Raw genomic sequence first — 12,754 nt, forward strand, 5'->3', positions numbered from 1 at the left:
AAGCAATGACAGAAAACTCGATCCTCTGTTTTATCATCAGTTGCTCGATGGATCATTTGCTCTGTTAGACTACAGGGGGGACGGGACTATTACAGCCGCCATTTTCAGATGTCTCATTTTGTCTAGTTTCTGAATAAAAGTTCAAAATTTCAATTTGTGACATAATACAAAGAAATTTAGCCTGAACATTTAAGAAGCTACGAAATGCACACATTGAAATAGAGTACAACTTATTGTTCTGCTTTCAGTTTTAGGGATACTGAGGACACAAAATAATGTCACACTGTTGAAAACTGAGTCCAGAGATCAGACCTGAACAGGCAGGTTCGCTGCTTAGCTGCTGCTGAGGTGGAGGGAGTGGGAGTCCTGATGGTGCCAGGAGCAGGACCTGAAGCAGCAGCACACGCTCCCTGAGGCAAGAAGAAAATACAAGAGCATGGGCATTAAAACAGGGTGCAAGTATGATCAGCTGCACTGTTTACAACTGAAAGTAGCTGCGAAGTGTGCTCTGTTCTGAAAATGACTCTCACTGCTGCTGTCCCTGCCTTTAGGCTTTACCCATGTGTAAAGTTTGAGGACCCAGAAAAGAACCACACACACACACAAATAGAACAACTTACTACAGAGGCAATAACAATCCTATTTACTCTCAGATGGTCCTACTAGCACTGCATTTCATGTATAAAAAAAAAAGCTTCATTTGATACAGACAAGGGATGATGAGTGTACCTGTGCCGACCCCGGAGAGTCAGTCACCGTGCTCTCTTCCCGTCTGCCCAGCTCCATCATGGCTTTAGAGCGATGTCCATTGAGCAGGTTCTCAGCACTGCGAGCAGGGGACTGAGGGCCTCCTGCGTGAGAGATGGACGAAGCTGCTAAACTATCCTCAATATCCTGGTGCATATCCACTCTGGTGGGCCAGGACTGCCTGTAGAGATAAGAAAAAGGATTGCATCAGTTGATACGTTTTCTTTGATCTTCAAAAGACTTTATAGTCAATTTATACTCTCCTCAAGTGACTTGGATAGTTATTTATACAGAATAGATCACTCAAATATAGACAACTAGAGAAGACAGGGACAACACAGGGATTACACTCATGACTTCAAAATGATATACTGCGTAAATAATATCCATCCATTCGCTACAGCTTATCCTTTTAAGGGTCGCGGGGGGTGCTGGAGCCAATCCCAGCTGTCATGGGGTGAGAGGCGGGGTATACTGCGTAAATAATATCATTACAGTATATAAGTGGGAAGAGATTTTAACTGGAGACATATGATGCAGGGTGCTTTTTTGTTCATCCAGTGCAATCACTTGCAGCAGTATCCAACTGTACGTAGGCAATTAACAGTGAGGGCTTAGGGTTTGGAGCTATGAGCATCTTTATAACTTTAACTATAAACAGTGTCCAATGTTTTGATCAAAATGTTCATCACTATTTGCAGCCGCCAGACTAGATCATCTGGTTCATGATCCATCACAATTCATTGGTTATTGACCGTAAAACAAAAAATGTGACCTTGACCTGAAGTACAGTTTGGCTGAAGAGAGCATTAAATTCTTTATTGATTAACTGACTGATGAACTTTATTTTGGTCTGACTCTATAGCAGCTATATTTATTAAAGCTACACTCTGTTATATGGCAGCATCTGTTCCTTTTAAGTTACTATAAATTGATGTGGTAAACATATGGATGTGGCTCCACTTTCTCTGTTATGGACGAGCGTGCACACAAACACAAAGTGGAATTACCTTCCTGGAGTCTAGAACAAGTAGACTGACTATATCAAAAGAATCATTCAAAATAATCAGGGCCCCCCCGAAAAGTTAAGGATTGATAAATAAAGGATTTTAAATAGAAAGCGAGGCGGAAATTAGCTTGTGTCTGTAGATAAATGGATGAGTGATAACTGATTTTGCAAAATGTTTTATGGAAATCACGGCTTTTCTTTTCAAATCAGGTTGACAAATCCAATTACAGGTCATTACTGTGCTTTATTTATTTTACCATCCTCTAATAGAGCTGCCACAAAGGCCACACTGTATCTTTTTTCATTGTTAGCTAAACCACAGCCTCTCTATTCAGTGGTATAATGAATAATGCACTGATGAAACACAGTCTGTATGTGGAAGAAGAAAAAAGAAGCTTGTAAAGCAGATTAGTCAGTGATGCAGGGACCTGTGAATGTCAGCCAGTGGAAATTGGAATATTCTTAGTAAACTAAGACAGATTTAGGCAATAATACAGTTGTAACTAAAGCTCGTGTTATCAGAGTAACACCAAATATATTTTATAGAGTGTTTCAAATCAAAGAACAGTCAGTATTCAGTATGCAATCTGTTATACAGTTTATCCCATGAAGTGTCTCTATTAATAAAGTAATTTCAAATCTGTGTTTTTACATCATCTGCATGTCACCCATAGCTCAAAATGCAGCTCAATTCTTCTTCACAAACAAGCAGAAATGAACCAGGTCCTGTACATGTCTCTGGCAGAAAACCACTTTGATAAGCGAAAGATACAATGTGTATGCTTCCTTCTTGATCTGAACTATGTTTCAGGGTGTACACAAGTGTAGCATTTACTCAAGAAAAACACGATCAAACTTCTAACAACTGTAATTCTTTTAATGGCCACTTGAGACTCTAGGACTGGGCGATATATCGAGTTTTTAAATATATGGATATACTTTTATACGAGATAAGAGATGTGACAATATCGTTTATATTGATATAGTCTATGTTACGTTATAATTATACTTGGAACTGCAAGTTTGCCTGTCTTTCGTCCACTTTTGTCTCTACGCTGTGTTTCTCTGCCTCGCCTCTCTCCTTCACTCAACACAACTCCTCCAGTCTTTGTTTTTATGCTCAGGTCTTTTTAGTTTACATTGACTGCACAATTGTGAGCTTTTTGTTATGCACAAAACAACATTGTTTTATTTTATTTATGGAGAATTATTATTTAATAAATCCTGATAATTTATTTCTGAGTAATTTTTTCATGTACATCTGCGCTGTATGTTAATAAAAGTACCTATGTGAGATCTGGGACACAGCTTTGACTAAGAACTCTTTTTGTTCTTACTTTATGGCTTTAAAAAAAATATCAAGATATATACTGTATATCGCCATCCAGCCAATTCAATTCAATTTTATTTATATAGCGCCAAATCACAACAAAAGTCGCCTCAAGGTGCTTCATAGATACAGAGAAAAACCCAACAATCATATGATCCCCTATGAACAAGCACTTTGGCGACAGTGGAAAGGAAAAACTCCCTTTTAACAGGAAGAAACCTCCAGAAGAACCAGGCTCAGGGAGGGGCGGCCATCTGCTGTGACCGGTTGGGGTGAGAGAAGGAAGACAGGATAAAGACATGCTGTGGAAGAGAGCCAGAGGTTAATAACAGATATGATTCAATGCAGAGAGGTCTATTAACACATAGGGAGTGAGGAAGGTGACTGGAAAGGAAAAACTCAATGCATCATGGGAATCCCCGGCAGCCTATGTCTATCGCAGCATAACTAAGGGAGGATTCAGGATCACCTGGTCCAGCCCTAACTATATGCTTTAGCAAAAAGGAAAGATTTAAGCCTAATCTTGAAAGTAGAGATAGTGTCTGTCTCCTGAATCCAAACTGGAAGCTGGTTCCACAGAAGAGGGGCCTGAAAACTGAAGGCTCTCCCTCCAATTCTACTTTTAAATACTCTAGGAACAACAAGTAGGCCTGCAGTGCGAGAGCGAAGTGCTCTAATAGGGTGATATGGTACTACAAGGTCATTAAGATAAGATGGGGCCTGATTATTTAAGACCTTGTATGTGAGGAGCAGGATTTTGAATTCAATTCTGGATTTAACAGGAAGCCAATGAAGGGAAGCCAAAACAGGAGAAATATGCTCTCTCTTTCTAGTCCCTGTCAGGACTCTTGCTGCAGCATTTTGGATTAGCTGATGGCTTTTCAGTGAGTTTTTTGGACATCCTGATAATAATGAATTACAGTCGTCCAGCCTGGAAGTAATAAATTCATGAACTAGTTTTTCAGCGTCACTCTGAGACAGGATATTTCTAAATTTAGAGATGTTGCGCAAATGGAAGAAAGCAGTCTTACATATTTGTTTAATATGTGCATTGAAGGACATGTCCTGGTCAAAAATGACTCCAAGGTTCCTCACAGCGTTACTGGAGGCCAAGGTAATGCCATCCACAGTAAGAATCTGGTTAGATGCCATATTTCTAAGATTTTCAGGGCCGAGTACAATAACCTCAGTTTTATCTGAATTAAGAAGCAGAAAGTTAGCGGCCATCCAGGTCTTTATGTCTTTAAGACATTCCTGCAGTTTAACTAATTGGTGTGTGTTACCTGGCTTCATAGATAGATAGAGCTGGGTGTCATCTGCATAGCAGTGAAATTGTATGCTATGTCTTCTAATGATACTGCCTAGGGGAAGCATGTTTAGTGTAAACAGAATTGGTCCTAGCACTGAACCCTGTGGAACTCCATAATTAACCTCAGTGTGTGAAGAGGACTCTCCATTTACATGCACAAATTGGAGTCTATTAGATAGATATGATACAAACCACTGCAGCACAGCTAAAGAATATCAAGATATGAATTTTAGGCCATATTGCCCAGCCCTACTAGACTCCATGTTAAAATACAGACATGCGCACAGCCTGGTACACAAAGGGAATTTGTCTCTAGTTTATTTCACCCCTTATAGATCAATGGATGTCGATGGATAAACGGTTTTAGAACTTGCCTAAAGTTAGGTCTGTCCACTCATGACTGGAGTCATTGAACTGGACATCTCTACCACGTGCTATGGTCAGTAATTTTTTGTCTCGGTTTTGGTGAATGAAATTCTAGTATTTTATTTATTTAGCACTAACTAAACATTCCCTTAATTTTAAATATACTGTAAACATGTTGACTTTGTCAATGGCAATCCCAGACCCTTTTTTACAGTCCTTTAGCAGTTAATGTATTTACACTAGGTTGGCACACTGTATCTGCATTAAGTGACAAACAGGGTTCAAGTAAACAGTTTTGCATAAAAAAAAAAAAAAAAAAAAGCATCACAGAGATGATGTGCACAGTAGAGTTCAAGCTGTGTGGCTTGATTTACTGATTGATATGGTATTAACATTGTAGGGTAAGCGAATTTTATTGTTTTCTTTTGCTTGGTGTATCCATAATGAGAATAGCCTTTGTTCAGACTACTGGCTGGGAAAGCCAGAGGCATTGATCGTATTGGCAGGCACAGAAAAATTAGAGTTTAGTAGTTTAATTTTTATGCTAGAATTAAGTCTCTCTTTCTTTTGGTTTGACTGTTAAATGTGCATTAAATTATGAATCAGTATCTTTTAAGTGTTAAAATATATTTGTTAAACTGGTCACTGGTAAATGGTAAATGGACTGGTTCTTATATAGGGTTAGCATCGCCGGAGAGCACCACGAGAGCAAAACTTTATCGTAAATGCTACTTGTGTGTTATATTTACTTTCCTAAAAAATTAATCAAAAAAAATTAAGTCTTTTTGTATTTGTGTAACGATTCCGAGTGAGCAAATATTACATATATCAGTGTCATCTTACATAATGGCCTAAAATGATACAGACATGGAGAAATTCAGAGTGTTGTTATGTCACCTCAGGATATGCACTGTATATTAGACCCGTTACCTTTGAACTAACAGCTTTATTTGAAGAAAAACAGCCTGGTGAACCCACTCCTGGAGGTAAGTGCTCACATGATGGAGGTGGAACAAACAGTGAGACAGAGCAATCATCGAGGGCACACTTATGTGTCCATAAACAATTAATCCCACAAGAGAAGTTGCTCCGCTTCTGCTTACTTGAAATTCCATTTGCACAGGAAGCATGTCCCATGCATACAAGCACAGGCAACCATGTAGAGGTGAATACATCTAAGGGTAAACACCAGTAACAATAACAGTTAGACTCCATCTGGTTCTAGAAAGTTAAAAACGTTTAGCCTGACCCCTCCTTAAAAAAAACATTAGTCCCTGCTCTGTGTACATCAGGCCACGGATCAGTAACACAGGAGATGAGTTAAATGGAGTTACAATCAAATGGAGAATCTGATAAAGATTTGACCTCTCAGTTTTTCTAGCAGCGGATAATGGTATCCTGATTTCACACACTGATACAGGTACCAACTATGCAGGCCTAGAGATCATCATCAGCTCAGTATTCAGCCAGGTCGCTGTTGCTACATACGCAGCACTGAAAATGTGATGACCCAAGCTTCTGTTTCTATCATGTATCCGAGCTTATTCAGCTCTGAGCCCTTAAAAATACCTGTTGTTCCCAAATCTATACAATGACACAAACCTTGTCTTGCTACTAACTCAATGTTTTACTTTGGTTCTGTGTAGGTAGCAATGAGAGTTAAACCCAAAGCATTTCACAGAAAACTGGATAGGGGAATGTGCAGGGAGTTTTACAACCACAGCAGTCCCGCTGAAGCCTCCTCACTCTTCTCTTCCTTATTTGTTCCTCTCCTTTGTCTCTCTTCCTTTTATAACCAAAGGAACAATGTTGGCAAGGCAACAAAGAGGAAATACTTGGGACAGCTAAAGCATGAACCAGGATATGTTCTCAGTTCTTAGTGATATGACAGCTAGCTGGATGGGAGCCTTGCTCCCATTTTTCACTTTAGAATTAGAAAAAAATTGCAGTAATGGAAGCATCAAGACAAAGGGTGAACTTTAAAAGGTTGGAGAATATGCTAATGACTCAGACCATCTCCTCTGCACTGTCTCCCCTGAGCTCAGCAGGTGGAGGCTCGGTGAACCCAGAAATGGAAATGAAACCTTTAGAGATCTACCTAGTCTTAAGTAATTGTGGCTGAGCCCTGCGAAGTGGAGTCAGACAGGTTGCCGTGTGAGGCAGCTGAGAGATAGGTCAGTTGCCCTCTTCTGGGCTCATACAGTGACTCAGACACTCATTATGACCACAAGCAGTGATATTTTGTTACTCACGCTCTCGACTAGTTTGCTAAAATATCAGAATTTTTGTGCACGCATGAGAAGGGATATTTCCTTTCTTTAGCAGTGTTTGAGTTTTTTGCTGCTCTTTACCTGAAGTGTGCCTTGATGTTGCTGGGACTTGAGGAGCGGGTCTGCACATCCTTCTCCTGCTTCTCCCTCAGGATTCTTTCTGCTAGCAGGTAGTATGTAGCTGTGATGTGGTTGTATTTGTTGGTCTCTAGGGCTCTGAAACAACAAATCACACTTTAGGACCATATAAAGTAGACAGCATGTTGGATTTAAAAAAAAAAAAAAAAAAAAAGGGACAGAGTTGAGAACTCATTTTAGCTCTTGGGCTACATACATTCTAACTTCATCTCAAGCAAGTTGAACCAGTAAAACCACCACATAACAATGTGTATTTTAAAAAAAAACCAGTGAACATAGTTTTGCTTGCATGTGTAAAGTGTAAGGAAGTATAAGCGCATTCTGAAAATATTCACTTGGGCATTAGCCAAAGTTTTCTGAAAGCTGAAACCAAAAGACCAAGTGAAACATGCTTCTCTAAGCATTTACCAGATAACAGAAGTTACAGGTGATCCATTTACAAAAATCCTGAGATACACTGAGACACATAAGTGCAATTTCAAAAAAGAAAATCCAGTTTTTCCCTGTCATCTTCAGACAGTGAACTCGACAATTGTGCTGCAAAGATCACAAAGTCCCCTGACAGTGCTGCATTTTCCACAGACACAACACAGACGATTATGAAGCATATATATTTTAGCTATAAATGTGTAATTGAATGTCCTTACGCTGATAGAAAGGAGTTTCACTAGTCCAGCCCACTTAATTAAAAGGTGTGCTGTGTAAGGCCCTTAATGTAAAATGAGCTTGACGATGACGCTGGCTCAGAGGAATGAGTTCTCTACATTTACATTGCACCTCTGACAGCAGAACGATCTTTGAGATTCACAACCAGACACTAAAACAGGCAATGTTGTCAGAGTAATCCTGGGAATGCACAGGGTGCGCATCTATGACATAAGAGTATATGAATTGGTTTTGTTCTGGCCCTTGCATAATTTCATAAATGGGCCATGTATTCTATAAAGGGTCTTTGAAACTTGTTGGTACACTATGACCTTCCTGTGTCTCATTTCTTCCCTTCCTCGTATACTGTGTGCAGTGCAGTTGATGGGTGTGGAATTTTTGAAAAGGGACACGGCACAAAGAGTTGCTTCTGAAACACAGTGCAGTGCATTTGGTAACAACATCACTGAGATATCATTAGCCAGTGACACTGCTGTTTCACAGTAACAGCTTCCCCTCATGTGGTCAACTTCTACAGAACTATATTGAACTAATTTTAATTTCACACAAAGCAGCTCAAAACAACAGGAAAATGTTTAAAGAAGTACATATATTTTAGAATGGTTTTATGTATTCAATGGGTATCAGCCTACTTTGTTCTTTGATGTGGATTACTGTAAGCCAGATCACTCTTTGCTGTGTGTGAATGACATGGAGTGTGATTCCATGCTTTTGCTGGTACAGGTTGTACAGTGTCTCTCCCTGTCTAGCTTTATCTACAGTTCACCACAAAAACTAAGTTCATGTACATGTCGGACTTGGAACTAATAAACCTTGAACAACCAATCCTTTTACTGACACCAAGGAAGGAGAGAAGTCTTTAGAATCGTGGTTAAAACGAGAAAAAGAGCCCATGTCTACACCATCAGAATTTGCATAAGCTTGGTGAACAAGTCAGACATAAATATACACTTTTACATTACATTTTCTCATGGTGCTCATCAATATACAGTACATATTACAATCAAACTTGCATGTAGTGCTGTGTTTTATTTTTTTATTATCTTTTATTAGCGTGTAGTGTTTTATTTTAGCGGGGTTATTACATGCTTTTTTGTTTTGATATGTGATTTGTTCCGGGGGGGGGGGATGCCCATTCCACCGCCCCTCCTGATCATTAATCTGACACACCTGGGACCAATCAGGGTTCGCCACAGCTATTCAATAATAGGGAGAGAGAGCGTGAGAAACATCAGGAGAAACATGGCGTGGTAACCGGGGTTGGCGACGGCCGCGCAGAGCAGCACGGAGGCCCGGCTACAGGCAGCTGACCGGGGCGTGCGGCAAAGGAGAACGGGACTGGAGATCGCAGACAACTGCGCATTGGAGAGAGTGATCGGGGATGAGCAGAGCGGTCTGTGTTGGTGCTGAGGGGAGCTAGCTCCTCGGTGAGAGAGGCCCATGGCAAGGGATTGAGAAGCAGCGGGATGGCGCCTTATGTCCCTGGGACGGCGAGACCATGGCTATGCGTGTGAAGCACAGCAAAGTGGCAGGCAGAGTTTGGAGCTCTGCCCATCCGGGGTAAGTCCCAATCAGTCCCATGTAGGACGAATCTCCGGTGGAATCAAAGAATGGTGACTGCTGCTGCCCCTCTCTCCTTTTAGTTGGCATCAGAACGAAGACGCAGACAGGACGGTGACGATGCTGCCGGTTTCTGCACCGTTTGGACTTTTATTGGACTTTATCTTCGTGGCTGAGGCCATTGGATTTTAGCTGTATTGTTTTAATGTTTTTAATTTCATGTTCTACCTGGCCAGAGTATTTTAGTGTTTTCTTGTAAATAAATTATAGTTTTAACAACGTGAGTTTATATTTTCTACTTCCTTGGCTCCTCCACTGCTCTTCCCGTTAGAAGGTTTTCCCTTCTGTTTTAACCTACCACCTACCACTTACATCTACAGCATCTCTCATTACTCAGTGTGCAAAGATGCACCTAAGCCAATATCTGTCTGCACCTTATCAGTGTTAAAGCAGACTGATAACACTACATTAACTGCAGCATTAATTTATAAAAATAAATAAATAAATAGTAATTTCCTCTGGCTATTTCTGTTAATAAATGTGCTGCATCTACTTTTTTTTTTTTTAAATCGAGTGTATTAAAGGTTATTCAAATCTTGTTGTCAGGGCTGTTACTGAATGAACACACTTGTTAAAGCGGCGCTCTACATTAGAAGCCATTTATTTGTCACACATCGCTTTGAAGCTAATGGCAGGTCGCTTGTCGACATGCCACACTCCGGTTGCCTAGGTGACTATCCAAATGATGTCAGTCAACAGTATTCTTCACTTTCAAATTTATCTCAGGTCCCATCCACTTCATGTTGCCTGCAGTCATTTCGCCCGTAGTCCTTTGCACTCATAGAATGTCATTCAGTTTTTGCCTGATCACCATTTCGCTTTCAATGTGTGTTTAGATTTAGAAGATTCATGCAGCAGATTGATGCTGCATGAAACTCATGAAAGAGGAGAGTGGAGGGTGTGGATTAAAGCCTAATTGCAGTAACAACATCACACACACTGACACAACACATCCATCAGAAATCAATGCTCCCTACAAACACAGAAAATATTTGCAGCTTTCATAGAAACAAAGAACTTGATCTGACAGTGCTTCAATAACTCAGTATTGAATAGAGCAGGGGTGGGGGAACTCCATACCTCTAGGGCCGGTGTCCTGCAGGTTTTAGATGCATCCTTGATCCAACACAGCTGATTTAAATGGCTAAATTACCTCCTCAACATGTCTTGAAGTTCTCCAGAGGCCTGGTAATGAACTAACCATTTGATTCAGGCGTGTTGACCCAGGATGAAATCTAAAACCTGCAGGACACCAGCCCTTGAGGCCTGGAGTTCCCCATCCCTGGCATAGAGAAAAGTCAAAACACTGATGTTGCATTTGGGTACCACCAAAATATGATCTGTTTCCTGCTAACGTATGTAACGCTCAGGGCTCAACTTTACACAGTAGAAAGCTATTAAAACTAGCACCGGTATGAATTAACACTGTATCACCCAGCACTGTATTACCCAGGGGTTTGACCCCTGCTGGGTTACTTTTATGTGGTGTTTACAGATATCCCTGTGCCTGCGAGGGACCCTTCCAGGTATTCCAGTTTCCTCCCACAGTGCAAAGACATGGAGTTGGTTAACTGGTACTAAAGCACCTGTGGGTGTGAAATATAGAATAAAACACTTTATGCATGCATGAATAAATGTGACTTGTGGTCTAAAATGCTTTGAATTGTCAATTAGTCTAGAAAAGTCTTATAAATATGCCAGTCTATTTGCATGTTTTGGAACATCTCCACATACTTAGAAACCTAACCGTTGCTGATAAGCTTCATCATAACTGTGTGGAACTCTGCTGGCAAGGTCTTCATTTATATACAACTTTAAATCAACAAAAACAACAACAACAAAAACTCTCAATGCCTCTTTCTCTTCAAAGGCTAGCATCCCCACACATACAGAGATATTCTTCTTTACTCTATCACACCACAGGTAATATCTTCACAGCAGGAGGTAGCAGTGAACTGCAAGTCTGTCAGAAACAAGTGTGAACTTGAAATCCTGACTCTGAAATCAACAGATGTTCTGTTTAATTCCTCTTACGTTCTGCTTTTCAGTATGTAAGCACACACCAGGCTTCTCTGAGGGCTGGAAGGTAACGAGCTGGTGCTTCTTTGAGTTAAACATCTGTCAGGATGCTCTGGGCTTTGTGCTGATGCGTGCTGTGTTAGTTGGCTCCTTGTACAATTGTACATTAAAGTGAAACAGGTTTCACAATGGCAGACTGCTTAGTGCCGTTGGTGTCATTTTTATTAAAGTTTCAAAAGTTATAGGCTAATCTGTTCATTGACCCCCTCCTCAAAAATAAAGCATCAATCGGCACTGATGATGCTTGTGTTGGTCTAATGAGTTCCGTTTCAAATAAGGTTTCCTGATGAGTTTGCAAATGATATCAGTTTTGAAGTGAGAGACAATTTCCCCTTAATCACCTACTTTTAAAATGAAGTACAGCCAAAACATTTAAGGGTTCACTGAACAGCATTTTATAAAAAGAGGTTCTAAAAAGGCAAACAGCTCCCCCATCTACAAATGCTCATCAGTAAAATCTTTAAAGTTGACTTTGAGTGATCACTAAGAGCAGAGAACACCCTATAAAAATGTGATTACATCACCCTGGATCTGTTGTGGTTTCACTGTGCAAACACCAGAGAAAAAGCTGAAGCACAACTTACTCGACTATGGTCTCCCGATCTGCAATGTCTCCCAGCACCATGCGCTGGATGATGCTGTTATGTTCCTCCTCTGACAGGTTTTTGTGAGAGACCAGGGGAGTGCTATACTTGGTGGCTGGGGATGGGTCCACCCCCTGCAGCCAGGCATGGCTCTCAATCTCCTCCAGGGAGGCTCGTTGTTTGGGATCCCTCTGCAGCATGCGGTCTATCAGACTGAGGAAAATGAGAAAAGGAGAGAGGGGAAAACACACTTAAATCAAATCCGGTTAAAGTATCACTTTAAGTATGGCTTTAAGTGGTCTCTGACTAGTTGAATATTAACAGCTTCAAATTGTAACACCTAAAGTTTCCCACACAGACTTTCTCTGAGTGAACCACCTAGGTACATTTACACGATTCACCCACAGTGGGCACACCCTTTGCTCTTTTTTGGAAGATCTGGCTCCTGCGCATTCATCTCCAGCCCTTTCTTGGCACTAGCCAGGTCCCTGTTGTGAAGGTTTATCAATGTGAGTAGCTAATTATTAATGTGACACATTCATTCTGCATATATTAAATGTTTATAAATAGAAGTGAAAGACTTTAAAATTGTTCAGTTTTACGTAATTCTTTTTTGTGAAACAAAGGAAGAAATAA

General features: G+C 40.5%; 1 protein-coding gene across 2 annotated transcripts in view; it reads right to left on the minus strand.

Annotated features, from left to right (window-relative positions):
• Nucleotides 1-12,754, minus strand: part of snrka (SNF related kinase a) — a 58,259-nt gene that overhangs the window by 6,526 nt on the left and 38,979 nt on the right. For both annotated transcript variants that reach the window (XM_085290595.1, XM_085290594.1), the window contains exons 4-7: nt 12,119-12,331; nt 7,113-7,247; nt 730-928; nt 313-410 (exon numbers count right to left, since the gene is read on the minus strand). In XM_085290595.1, coding sequence (XP_085146721.1) covers nt 313-410; nt 730-928; nt 7,113-7,247; nt 12,119-12,331 — 645 coding nt within the window. The remainder of the gene's footprint in view (nt 1-312; nt 411-729; nt 929-7,112; nt 7,248-12,118; nt 12,332-12,754) is intronic.

The sequence above is a fragment of the Mchenga conophoros genome, linkage group LG11 (assembly GCF_057382185.1).
Source record: "Mchenga conophoros isolate Kocher_MC1m ecotype Shallow Benthic linkage group LG11, M_conophoros_male_GT1.1, whole genome shotgun sequence".
NCBI classification, from domain to species: domain Eukaryota; kingdom Metazoa; phylum Chordata; class Actinopteri; order Cichliformes; family Cichlidae; genus Mchenga; species Mchenga conophoros.